The following is a 12,745-nucleotide window of genomic DNA, read 5'->3' as shown; positions in this document are numbered from 1 at the left end:
GTCACAACATGAAAAGTTTTCAAGTTTATTTCAGAAGCTTTAATTGAAAGCAAAATATTATCTTTAACATATGATATGAAGTTTCATTGGAAGCAGACAAATAATCAAAGTTTTCCAAGATCTATTACTAACATAAAATGCTATTTTAATCTGTGCTTTAGGGATAAGGCACACATAACTTGGTATGATGAAATTTTTTGTATCCATGGTGAAACTTGTATTGTAAGGTTCAAAGTGTAAGATGGAATGCGTCTTGCTTTACAGCAAAAATATATATTTTGTTCCTAAACTACAGTAAAAAACCAGTTTTAGCTAAGAAAAATTATTAGACAACAAAAATACAATTAATAGGGAATGAATATTTTCTTTTTGAAAAACTAAAAGTATATATAAACAATCATTTTTACATAAAAGTAGTCTAAAATATAAAATTGGATATATGAAGCAATAAAGGAAGGCAAAATTAGAAATGGATCAGTTAACATATTACTATGCTACAAGGATGGCGCCGAGACATCAGAACAGCAACAAGTGATGCTGTTTCTAAGATTATTTTGTTGACTAAGTAACAAATGAAACACCACAGTAAAATTAAGCAGATTCTTGTTTGGGACAAAGAGATGCCAATTAGGAGAAGGTATGATAGTTGGGCTGGAAGTATAAAGGAATGTAATTGAAACCCACACAGCTTGTTACCTTGCCTATTGGTGCATTTTTTTTTTGCACAAAATTTTAAGCATTAAATTTATGACAAGGTATGAGAAAAAGCTAGATCTATGTAGTTTTTAATATTTGTATTTACATATTTTAAAAGAAGAAATAATTATGGCAGTCAAAGATGTCTGTTGGCAGGACCAATTAGCTGAACAGGTTGAAGAAAAAAACAGCTGAATCTGACACACAGGTAAACATCTAGAATGCAAGTCTAAATGTCTTTGACAACAATCATTTTACATCCTTTTAAAATATTTGAGTAGACAAGCTCATCCCTAAATGTAAAGTTTTAACTAGGATACTAAAAACTGTCTAATTATGTTGCTCTGACCGTCTCCACATAGTGAAATAGCCTAGATCATCATCTTGGATGTTGCTAATGATACGTTTAGGTGTGCGTGTTCTGGTAATTAGAATAGCCAAGCTGCCTATGGTGCCACCAACTTTGGCAAGCTCTGTCATTTGAACATGGTGTCTGGGCCAGAGGATCTTTTCATCCAGCGTCTGTGGGATCAAAAGCAAACTTTAGATCTTGAGCACAGCAAGTAAACAAATTCAAACTTTTATTTATACTAGCACACATAGGAGAAAACAGATGATACCAAGTACACCAGGTAAACACATTTTTAACACATCATACAAAAACATAGTTTTCATGACAGCAGCTGTCCAAAATAAAGCAGCACATCTGCAAGACGCACACAAGAACTGGGTCATCTGCAACATGTATACAAGAACTGGGTATTTAAAATATGTACACAGAAACTGGAGTGGAAATGTATGTTCTGAACAGGATGAGGGCAAGCCATCCGGCTGTCTGACTTACTAACTGGATGAGGCATGCCATCCGGCTGTCTGACTTACTAACTGTGGATAAGGCATGTATAGGTGTCCAACTTGAGGCACAACAAAGCCAGCGCGCTGACACCCCGACCTTCAAATGTCAGCTGGTTCATCAGCACCTCTGTGCGCTGCACCTCAGGGTCAATGGACTGGTCCAGCATCTAGGTCAGCAATGATACCATTAGACATTGTGAGTACACATCTCCAGCATGCATGTTTTCAGGCGGTGACACTGGCTTATATCAGGTGGATTAAATATGGATACGACATGCTTGAGTTCAATCTCATCCACTCAGTGTATTCCATCCAGTGGATTTAAAGTGGTCAAGACATGCTTGAGTTACATGTCACCCAGGTGAGAAATCTTCCAAGGTCTTCCAACAGATGCATACAAGTAGTGGACGTAACAGGCATAAACAACGTATTCAGTGAATGTAGACGTAACAGGCTTAAACAACATATTCAGTAAAATGTGACTGATTGAAAAGCACTGCATCAGTAGAGAGAATACATAAGTTAGGAAACTATTTAGGGATTATATGATTTTTGATTAGCATCCAGTGATGAATCACAATTTGCACATTTTTAAAATTGATATATAATATAATGATACATGATGAATCAGAAAACAACAACATGCAAACCAATAGTATTGTCCTACAAATGTTGAATGTGTGACTGTATTATTACACATTGTAGGCCTACTGCTGAATGTGTGACTGTTGCAGTGCAGAAGGTATGAAATACATGCCATAGTCTTATTTCAAAAAGTGATTTGGAAATTAAATAAGTGCTACAGTCTTATATAAAATATTATTTGGAAACATGCACAGGTCTTACTACCAATGGAAATGTGCACAAGGCTTACAAGTTACTACCAAAAATAATGCTCAATTTTTGTGCTTTAGATTTAGTCCTATTAAATATTCGCAAATCAAGTGCAAATGTATTTATAGCCAACATGAATTAGTGAACTTCTTGTATTTAAAATTGTTCATTATATGACTTGTGAGTTTTAGCATAGTACTTTAAGCTAGACGAAACCAACTGACTAACCTACATCTGCAATGATCAATGGGTAGAAATCTCTAATTAGGCTAATAAGTCAAAGCTTTTCAAACTTTATCAACCAAAGTAACAAGTTATTTTTTTCAGATTAAAATAGTTGGGATTAAAAGGTTTTACAAGAGATTATGTCTTAGATAAAAATAGCAATCATTTAAACCTTGTGCTTGGTGCTGTCCTATTATCCACATTTTCATAGTATTATTAATGGAGGCGACCGGGTAAAGGCCAATTAAATATTTTTAAAATCATGCACAGCGTAGTTAAAATTAATATGGTTATAACATCCTGTCTGGTTTTTTCGGACTTTACTAGATTGGATGTATTTGATGTTTTTAATATTTTCAGTAAGTGAATAAAAATTTAAAAAAAAAAGCAAAAACTAATAGGTTTTCAAGTGTAAATGGCGAAACAAACAATGGCATCCTGCTATTCCATAGGCGAACATAAAATTTATTGTACACATTGCAAGTGAAAAAAAAAAAAGGAAAACTAGGTCATGGGATTTAAATTTGCATTGATATTTAAAAACTATCTGCAAAGTTTTGTAAACAAATAGATATCGATCACGGAGTTCCTGTGCAGCCAATCAATATTTCTCTAAGGAAAGTGAAACATCTGGTTATAACTTAGGCTTGATGAAAATAAATAGATATGTACCCTTAAACTCAACAAATTATTTTTAAGTTCTCTGGATTTGCATATTTTATAACATCGATTCTAAAAATATTAAATTTCTGAATTATTTTTAGGCTTTTTATTTTTTATTATTTTTACGGTCGCCTCTATTGAGTTGATGACAACAATGTATCTAACATAAAATGTGGACACTAGAAAAGTAGATCTGCTCCAAAAAAAAAAATCTTACTCCGTAACTCTTGTCCCCCATCTCATTGCGGACATGATGTATCAAATGACCATTGACATAGAGCATGTCTGTGGCCATCCTAGAGTCCATCTGCATGACATGGTATGGGTAGTCTGCCACATCCTGCATTTGCTGAGGTAAAAAAAACACATGACATACAGGTAACAATTAGCCATTAACGATCATCTATTAAATGGTTTTAAAAAGTTTGCACCTACTCTAAGAACTGCCTGTACGTCTGGGCCAGGGGCCACGGCCATGACATTACGGCCAGCCATGTTGAAGACGTCCTTGAGATGGAGAGCCTCGCATTTGGCAAAGTTGACCTTGGACACGGCATACTCAGGGAAAGCTTCAGCCACAGCCTGAGCTCCAAAGTCATTTGTCCTCTTCCCCACCCCCACGAAGATCTCTTTACCTGCAACACAGGGGGGACAAGTAAGACACACATTGGCTGACAGACTTTTAGTCACAATAAAACTGCTATTTTGTGCCCAAATATTGGGCATACCCTGACAAGGGAAGAGGATAGGGTAACTTCGCTGGGAAAGCATTTGACTGGAATCTTCTGAAGAAAGTAGGCCAGCCAGGGAAATACTGGAGAAGTAGAGGAAGAGGTAAGGCTGCAGGGCTTAAATAGGTGCAAATATAGAGAGCTGCCTACAACAGTCTGGTGGAGAGGTATGGTATACAAACAGACATCAGGTGGTACAAACAAACATCAGGTGGTACAAACAAACATCAGGTGTTACAAACAAACATCAGGTGTTACAAACAAACATCAGGTGGTACAAACAAACATCAGGTGGTACAAACAGACATCAGGTGGTACAGACAAACATCAGGTGGTACAAACAAACATCAGGTGGTACAAACTAACATCAGGTGGTACAAACTAACATCAGGTGGTACATACAAACATCAGGTGGTACATACAAACATCAGGTGGTACATACAAACATCAGGTGGTACAAACAAACATCAGGTGGTACAGACAAACATCAGGTGGTACAGACAAACATCAGGTGTTACAAACAAACATCAGGTGGTACAGACAAACATCAGGTGGTACAAACAAACATCAGGTGGTACAAACAAACATCAGGTGGTACAGACAAACATCAGGTGGTACAGACAAACATCAGGTGTTACAAACAAACATCAGGTGGTACAGACAAACATCAGGTGGTACAAACAAACATCAGGTGGTACAAACAAACATCAGGTGGTACAGACAAACATCAGGTGGTACAAACAAACATCAGGTGGTACAAACAAACATCAGGTTGTACAGACAAACATCAGGTGGTACAAACAAACATCAGGTGGTACAAACTAACATCAGGTGGTACATACAAACATCAGGTGGTACATACAAACATCAGGTGGTACATACAAACATCAGGTGGTACAAACAAACATCAGGTGGTACAAACAAACATCAGGTGGTACAAACTAACATCAGGTGGTACATACAAACATCAGGTGGTACATACAAACATCAGGTGGTACATACAAACATCAGGTGGTACAAACAAACATCAGGTGGTACAAACAAACATCAGGTGGTACAGACAAACATCAGGTGGTACAAACAAACATCAGGTGGTACAAACAAACATCAGGTGGTACAAACAGACATCAGGTGGTACAGACATCAGGTGGTACAAACAATTATCAGGTGGTACAAACAATTATCAGGTGGTACAAACAATTATCAGGTGGTACAAACAATTATCAGGTGGTACAAACAAACATCAGGTGGTACAGACATCTGGTGGTACAAACTAACATCAGGTGGTACAAACATCAGGTGGTACAGACAAACATCAGGTGGTACAAACAAACATCAGGTGGTACAGACAAACATCAGGTGGTACAAACAAACATCAGGTGGTACAAACAAACATCAGGTGTTACAAACAATTATCAGGTGGTACAAACATCAGGTGGTACAAACAAACATCAGGTGGTACAAACAGACATCAGGTGGTACAGACATCAGGTGGTACAAACAATTATCAGGTGGTACAAACAATTATCAGGTGGTACAAACAATTATCAGGTGGTACAAACAATTATCAGGTGGTACAAACAATTATCAGGTGGTACAAACAAACATCAGGTGGTACAAACAAACATCAGGTGGTACAGACATCTGGTGGTACAAACTAACATCAGGTGGTACAAACATCAGGTGGTACAGACAAACATCAGGTGGTACAAACAAACATCAGGTGGTACAGACATCTGGTGGTACAAACTAACATCAGGTGGTACAAACATCAGGTGGTACAGACAAACATCAGGTGGTACAAACAAACATCAGGTGGTACAAACAAACATCAGGTGGTACAACCTGCCACTGACTTATCTAAAAGTGTATATTACACTTATGACATCTAGTTCAATAAAAAAGAGATTTTGTGCATACCTGTGAACAAGACATCTCCTCCATCTAATGTGGCTTTAGCATTTTGTATTTCAACCACATTCATTCGCAAATCTCCTTTCAGAACTTTTCGAATTTCACCAACCTTAAAAAAATAATTTGCCATTTATTCCATGTCAACTATTGTCCCAGCAAATTTACTACCACTGCTGAGATTTATTTGGCATGACCTCATTTAAAGAAATGCGTTTCAACTTTAAAAAGGCTCACGAGTCTTAATAACAAAAAAAATAATTTCTAGAATTATATATCAAAAGTCTTGTTTTGTTTTCTAACTTCAAACCCGGCCATTTTAAAAGTCAAACTCTGCTAACCGGGAAAGGGATAATACGGAAAAGTGGCACCCCTAAATAAAATAGGAAATTGTAGCAAGTATCGCAAATCGTGGGTGATTATAGTTTGCTCCAATACCACGAGACTACTTCTGTATGTCTTAACTCTAAGCCATGAGAACTGGTGAGACAACATAAGGCTAGGCTCATGTTTAGTCCAAATCTAGCGATAGTTGGGGGATGAAATTTTCCAGACTATTCACCGGATTTCCTGGCCGGGAAATTATATCTTAAAATTTCCCCAGATCTGTGGGAACCCTGTTTAAAAGTTGCAAATCCAGAGAACTTGAAAATAAGTTTTTGAGTTTTGGCTACATTTCTATTTTTTTGTCAAACATAACTTAAAACTAAAGTTGTGCTTTTGTAAGACAAACATTGTTTGGCTGTACAGGAACTCAGTGAGTGATCAATATTCTAAAAACCCCACATTTTAGTAATTTGTTCTCAAATCTTTGCCAGTAAAGTTTTTGAATAAAATTATTTTTTTAAAACTTCAAGACCTAGTATTAGTTCTGCCATTTTCTGTGATAAAAATATAAATTGTGGATGATTAGAATAAGACAATAAGGTAATCATTTTAGGTACATAAAATCGCCTGCGACTAGTAATGTGAAAAACAGGTGACTCCTTAAATTTAAATAATTATTTCACATTTTGAGGAGGGTTTATGTTTTGAAAAAACATAGTCTAGTATTACTTGCTAACTTGGAGGCGTGGTCAGTTGCTAACAACAATATGGCGTCCGGACCGGAAGCATAACTTCCGACAATTTTTAAAATACAAATGTTTAAGTTTTATTTTGTTAAACTTATAGCAGAAGATTCAGGGGAAGCCACTCTATTTTACAAATGGCAGCTGTTTATATAGCAAATCTTGCTCTCAAACACTGCTGTTTAATGAGTGTTTAGTTAATTTCTGGCCTATATTGATATTTTCAGCAATTGATTTTGGTTTATTAATTTTTATTATTCAGTTATTAGGGTTGTCGGTATCGGCCGAGATCGCGGTAAAAACATGACCCGAAATCGCCCATTACTTTCTGATACCGGGCGCACGAGATTTGGTTTTGCATACTAATAAGTTTTTAATTTATGGTAATTAATTAAGTTTAAAAGGTCATTTCCTAATGTTAAATGAAAAGTAGAATGGTTTTCCCATTGTTTTGATGGCTTAGCGATCTGATTGCACGCTGTCTCTGCTTTAGTCTTCCCCCTGTATGAAGGCTAGTTTCAAATACGTTGGAATCACGATTTTTAAAAAGATTATTCTAGGTGAGAGTAGATTACTGTTCAGACATATCTTAAGTATGTGGAAATGAAATTTGTTTTTGGATATTTTGACTCCGACATTAGTTATACTGCTCCGAACGTAGTCACTGTATGTAGGTCACGCTGCCACCATTGTTATATTTTTTCATCCCGATCTTCCGGCCTTTAAGTTTGATCAACTAATAACAGCATTCTTATGGCATGTGCAAACAAATCTAATTTTTTTATTTCAAAATATATTTACATACCCATCTTTAATTTTTTCAGCTCTAGTTCTAGTTTTGCAGAATATGTTTTTCCTAAAATCCAATTTTGTCAGACTAGACTGACAAGAGTCAGACCTAGATCTAGGTTACCTGTCTGTTGCTATACACTAGCATTGTGCTAACTGTAATTTTAAGTATTCAAGTTCCACTTACCCTTAGATATAGTTATATGCTGAAAATCAGAATCCATACACAATTCACACATAAAAACATTGATCTGATAACTTCATTTCACTTATTACAAAATGGCTTTTATATGGACTCTACTTCACCTGCCCAAAATAACAAGGCAGTTATAGACACATTACAGTGTTCAAGTCATTTACTTTAGATTTCTAACTTTGTAGTTCTTTCATTTGCTGTATTTATATAAAATATGACTTTAGAAACATTTTCATATTTGCGCAGCAGTTTTATAACAAAATGGCTTAAAGATGGACTCTACTTCACCTGCCCAAAATAATGAGGCAATTATATGCACATAACAGTGTTCAAGTCATTTACTTTAGGTTTCTAACTTTGTAGTTCTTTCATTTGTTGTATTTATATAAAATATGGCTTTAGAAACATTTTCATATTTGCGCAGCAGTTTTATAACAAAATGGCTTAAAGATGGACTCTACTTCACCTGCCCAAAATAATGAGGCAATTATATGCACATAACAGTGTTCAAGTCATTTACTTTAGGTTTCTAACTTTGTAGTTCTTTCATTTGCTGTATTTATATAAAATATGGCTTTAGAAACATTTTCATATTTGCGCAGCAGTTTTATAACAAAATGGCTTAAAGATGGACTCTACTTCACCTGCCCAAAATAATGAGGCAATTATATGCACATAACAGTGTTCAAGTCATTTACTTTAGATTTCTAACTTTGTAGTTCTTTCATTTGCTGTATTTATATAAAATATAGCTTTAGAAACATTTTCATATTTGCGCAGCACACATTTTTTTGGGGTTATGGGAGGAAGCCAACACAAAAATATAAGTTCTGTATTATTTTTATTCATTTCAATAGCATTTACAAGTTCTATATATCATTCTAGTTAAACTCTGCAAATATGAACAAAATACAACTGCAAGTAAAATAACTATGCTCAATTTATTCAGGTATACCATCACTTGTCACAATTGGCCAATGCAAAAGCAAGGGGATTCCACCCCTCACAAAAAAATTCGCTAAAAAAAAACTATTTGAGCTAGAGTAGATTTCCTAACGCGGTCACACATAGCAAAAAAATCCGAACTCCCGATTTTCATCGGGCGCTATTTTGTACCCGTTTCACACAGAAACAAACTGAAAGTACCGTGTTATTCCGCTGCCATTCTACTCTAATATTTATAAGTCATTTTGTATTCCTACGCATAGTATTTGAGATATTCATGTTTTAGTGACGTGCCTGCTTGCGATCTTTTTTTCCCCTTTTTTTCTTGCCGGCGGTCACATTTTCCTGTTGCGTAACAAGCGTAGTTTTTTACGTTTTGATCCAATTTTAATAGCTAAAATAAATAATTTACACCTTTAAACGTGTTGTTGATTGTATTATTAATTAATAGACTGCAAAACCAAATAAAAACACTTTAATTAAATTTATTAACAACACATCACGAATGACCCAGTGATAACTCAAGGGACGCAATTTTAATAATCATAACAAAGGGACGTAACAATTACTAACAAGACAAAACCTAACATTTACTTAGATATGCTTGTATATGGAGACACAAACTAGTTCTAGAAGAAGTAGATGATCGAAATAATTTAAAACCACAGAATAATGTATAAACTATACAGATTCTAGACTTAGCTTGAAATATAGAGCATCTAGATCTAGGCTAGTCTAGCTCAAGTCATTGGTTACGCAGCGAGGAAAACGACCCGAATCGTCAGCCTAGCTGCGATCACCCCCATTTGACCTCTCAGGTTGCTTTAGTAGCCTTAGCTATAGTATTTACAGTGTCCCACACATATGTAGAAGCTATTTATAGTTAACCTAATTATAAACAGCTTTGATTGGTTGGTTTTATTCGTCTCATCCCGGACCTAGTGCTTTCATCCGGGGGAACTGGGATCACCGGCTGACGTCATACCTCAACTTAAAAATTTAAAAACTTGTCTTCCAGAAGGAGAAAACAAAAGAATTTGACCTGGATATATTTAGAAATGGACATGCGTACAGCAGATACCGGTAGTTTCGTATAAAGCATCCAAACAATTATTATACGAAGCGAAAAACGGGAATGTGATCGCAATATGGCTTTGACCGCGTGAGGAAATCTACTCTAGACAGAAAATCTTTTTTGTTTTGTTTTCATATAGTTGAGCTCTACAAGAATATGTAATTTTTATTTTTATATTATGATTAGTGTTTTTTTACCAAAATCCCTACAGTTATCTATAATATTTGACACAAATATTTCACAATATATAGAGCAAATTACATTGTCCGAACACTACGTGGGACTGAACACTTCGTCGGTTTTTGGCTCATAGAAACTTTAATTAGCATGTCTCATGCGAAACCACGGCGCCTGCACGTAAACTGTTCATTTATGAACACTTCCGTGTCAAGTACTTCCGTTTCCTCTCTCAAGAATTATTTTTAGAAAATTTTTAACGTTGCATGGTACGTACATTTCTATTTTTACACCAGCCGGATGAAGTGACCTAGGGTTGGACTTAGGGGCAAAACTTGAACCAATCAACGCTTAGCTAAAAGGTTACACTATAAATAGCTTCTATATATGTATGGAACATCGTAAATGTCAAGGTTAATGGGTTATTTTGTGCTTGAACAATAAAAAAGGGGTGTTCGCTAACTTTTTTGACCTTACATGGGACCGGACAGCAACACAAAAATATTATTAAATAAGAATTTAGAGCATAAAAGGGGCTGGTTATTGAAGGGAAAGGGTCAAAATAAGGTCAAGAAGGCAGTGGAATGCGAAAGAGGAGGGGGAATCATGTGACCTGGCTGGCTTAGCAGCGTACTGCGCGAGCCGCAATGGCTGAATGGGATGAACTTTGGGAGTGTGGGAAAAAGGTTTTATACTATTAAAATTACCTCACAAACAATCAATAACACAATATAAATGCATATAATATATGTTTTTATTCATTAAATTGACTTTAAATTATTCTAAATGAACAAAAAGTGCTTTGTCCGATGACGGGTAAAGGTGTCCGAACACATTTGAAATTGTATTACATGTGTCCGAACACATGTTAAGACCCCCCAGTCACTATAACAAGAATAGCTAAAGTTCTATGCGTATGAATACAAAATGACACACACATTATTAAAGTAGAATGATTGCGGATAGATATGATACTTTTTTTTCCTTCCTATGTTAAGCGGTTACTGAATGAGACCGCATGGAAGTTTTAAGTTGCGTTTTTTCGCGGTGTGTGTCCGGACAGTGTAATTTGCTCTACTTCTATTAAAATAATTAAAGCCTTGACAATGAGGTTACTTTTTCGTACATTACTAGCCGCGGCCGATTTTACGTACCTAAAGCGATAGATTAACAACAATAAATCTATTCTTGGTGTTGTGTCCACTTTTTAAAGCAGTCACTAGTCTAGTCACTTTTTTAAACTTAAAGTTTGGAAATATTTAAAGGGAGTGAGATTGGGCTATTATTATATATTATATGTTAACTATGGTAAAATCACGATATAGCGTCGGTTATTATTCCGGAACTGTACAGCAGTAAAAAACAGTAAAACCATGGCGTAGTCTGTCGAGCCGTTCCGGAAACCACCGAAAATACTGTAAACCATCATTTATTTGCCGCCATATTATTTTTAATACATAATGTTTAAAAATGTGCAAGGATTGATTTTAGTTGCATTTTAAATACTGTTTTGCTAATTATTTTGTATTTCTAATTATTTTAAGTGTATGTGCTAATTATTGCTGCTACTAAACATTATTCCAGTTATTCTTACTACTTTCTTTAGTTAATCTAATCGTCTTATTATTTACTAGATCTATTTACTTACTAACAGAACTAGAGCTGGCTGTCGCAAATCTTCTGCAGGTTTTTTCTGTTTCTTAAAAAAAAATCATTAATTACTACACTCGACTTTATTAATAATATTTAGATTTACTAATTGTTGCTAATTTTTTGTCAGTTAAACATTAAATTAAGATAAAACATTAATTTAATGCATTTGACTTTATTTTTATTTCACCGGTCAAATAAACTATGATTTACAGTAACGAATGTTACCGAAACTCAACGAACATTACCCAATAATTTCCGACGCTATATCGTGATTTTACCTTAACTATGACTGTTTACACTAGTTTAGATCTATTCTAGATCTAGATCCAAATCAAATGTATTACCTCTCCTTGTCGAGAAGTATGACCAGGTCGAGCTATCAATGCGGTGTTGCCAATCACCACAGCCGTATCATCCACGAAGCAACAATCGGGGTAACTTTCATCTTCAACCAGTTCGATAATATTGATATCACAATTTTTTAGCACCTCCCTAATTGTTTCATACTCTTGTTTAGCTTTTTCTATGTCGATACCATCGGGGTAGTGGTCTGAGCCAACACTTCTATTCTTTAAAGCATTTGGAACCCGGCAAATTATAGCAAAATTGTAGTTAAACGCGGCCATCTTTCTCTGACTTCCGCGTTCGACTCGTTTTGGATACAAACAACTTTGAAGTAAGCTGGATTGGACGTAGGCTGTTTCTTAAAAATTAAAATGAGTCACGCGTGTTTGAAAACCGGATGACTGACACAATGGGCTCGGCATATCCTGTACTTTAATATGGATAGGTTCAAGCGAACGAAATTGAAAAATATATAATTTACGAGCCGCTATTTAGTTGTTATATCAAGGACGACAACCCCTACCCCCCCCCCCCCCCGTAAAAGCTGCCTTCTATTACCTCTTAGTTACCTCTCCTAAGT

The 12,745-nt window shown here is 35.6% G+C and overlaps 1 protein-coding gene across 2 annotated transcripts; it reads right to left on the bottom strand.

Annotated features, from left to right (window-relative positions):
- Nucleotides 1–9: 9 nt before the first annotated feature.
- Nucleotides 10–12,503, bottom strand: LOC131939329 (N(G),N(G)-dimethylarginine dimethylaminohydrolase 1). 2 transcript variants are annotated; one of them, XM_059297564.1, is made up of 6 exons: nt 12,165–12,503; nt 5,925–6,027; nt 3,709–3,908; nt 3,491–3,622; nt 1,579–1,718; nt 1,092–1,218 (listed from the first exon to the last, which is right to left on the bottom strand). In XM_059297564.1, coding segments are annotated over exons 1-6 (858 nt in total). In that variant the 5' UTR covers nt 12,447–12,503; the 3' UTR covers nt 1,092–1,217. The 2 variants fall into 2 exon arrangements, with proteins under 2 accessions (XP_059153546.1, XP_059153547.1); XM_059297563.1 differs by lacking the exon at nt 1,579–1,718 and having other exon boundaries at nt 10–1,218; nt 12,165–12,502.
- Nucleotides 12,504–12,745: the final 242 nt, after the last annotated feature.

The sequence above is a fragment of the Physella acuta genome, unplaced genomic scaffold (assembly GCF_028476545.2).
Source record: "Physella acuta isolate Inbredline_101_S28 unplaced genomic scaffold, ASM2847654v3 ptg000275l, whole genome shotgun sequence".
Classification (NCBI taxonomy): domain Eukaryota; kingdom Metazoa; phylum Mollusca; class Gastropoda; family Physidae; genus Physella; species Physella acuta.
The sequence above is the reverse complement of the archived record's forward strand: the minus strand, read 5'-3'. Positions and strand labels throughout refer to the sequence as shown.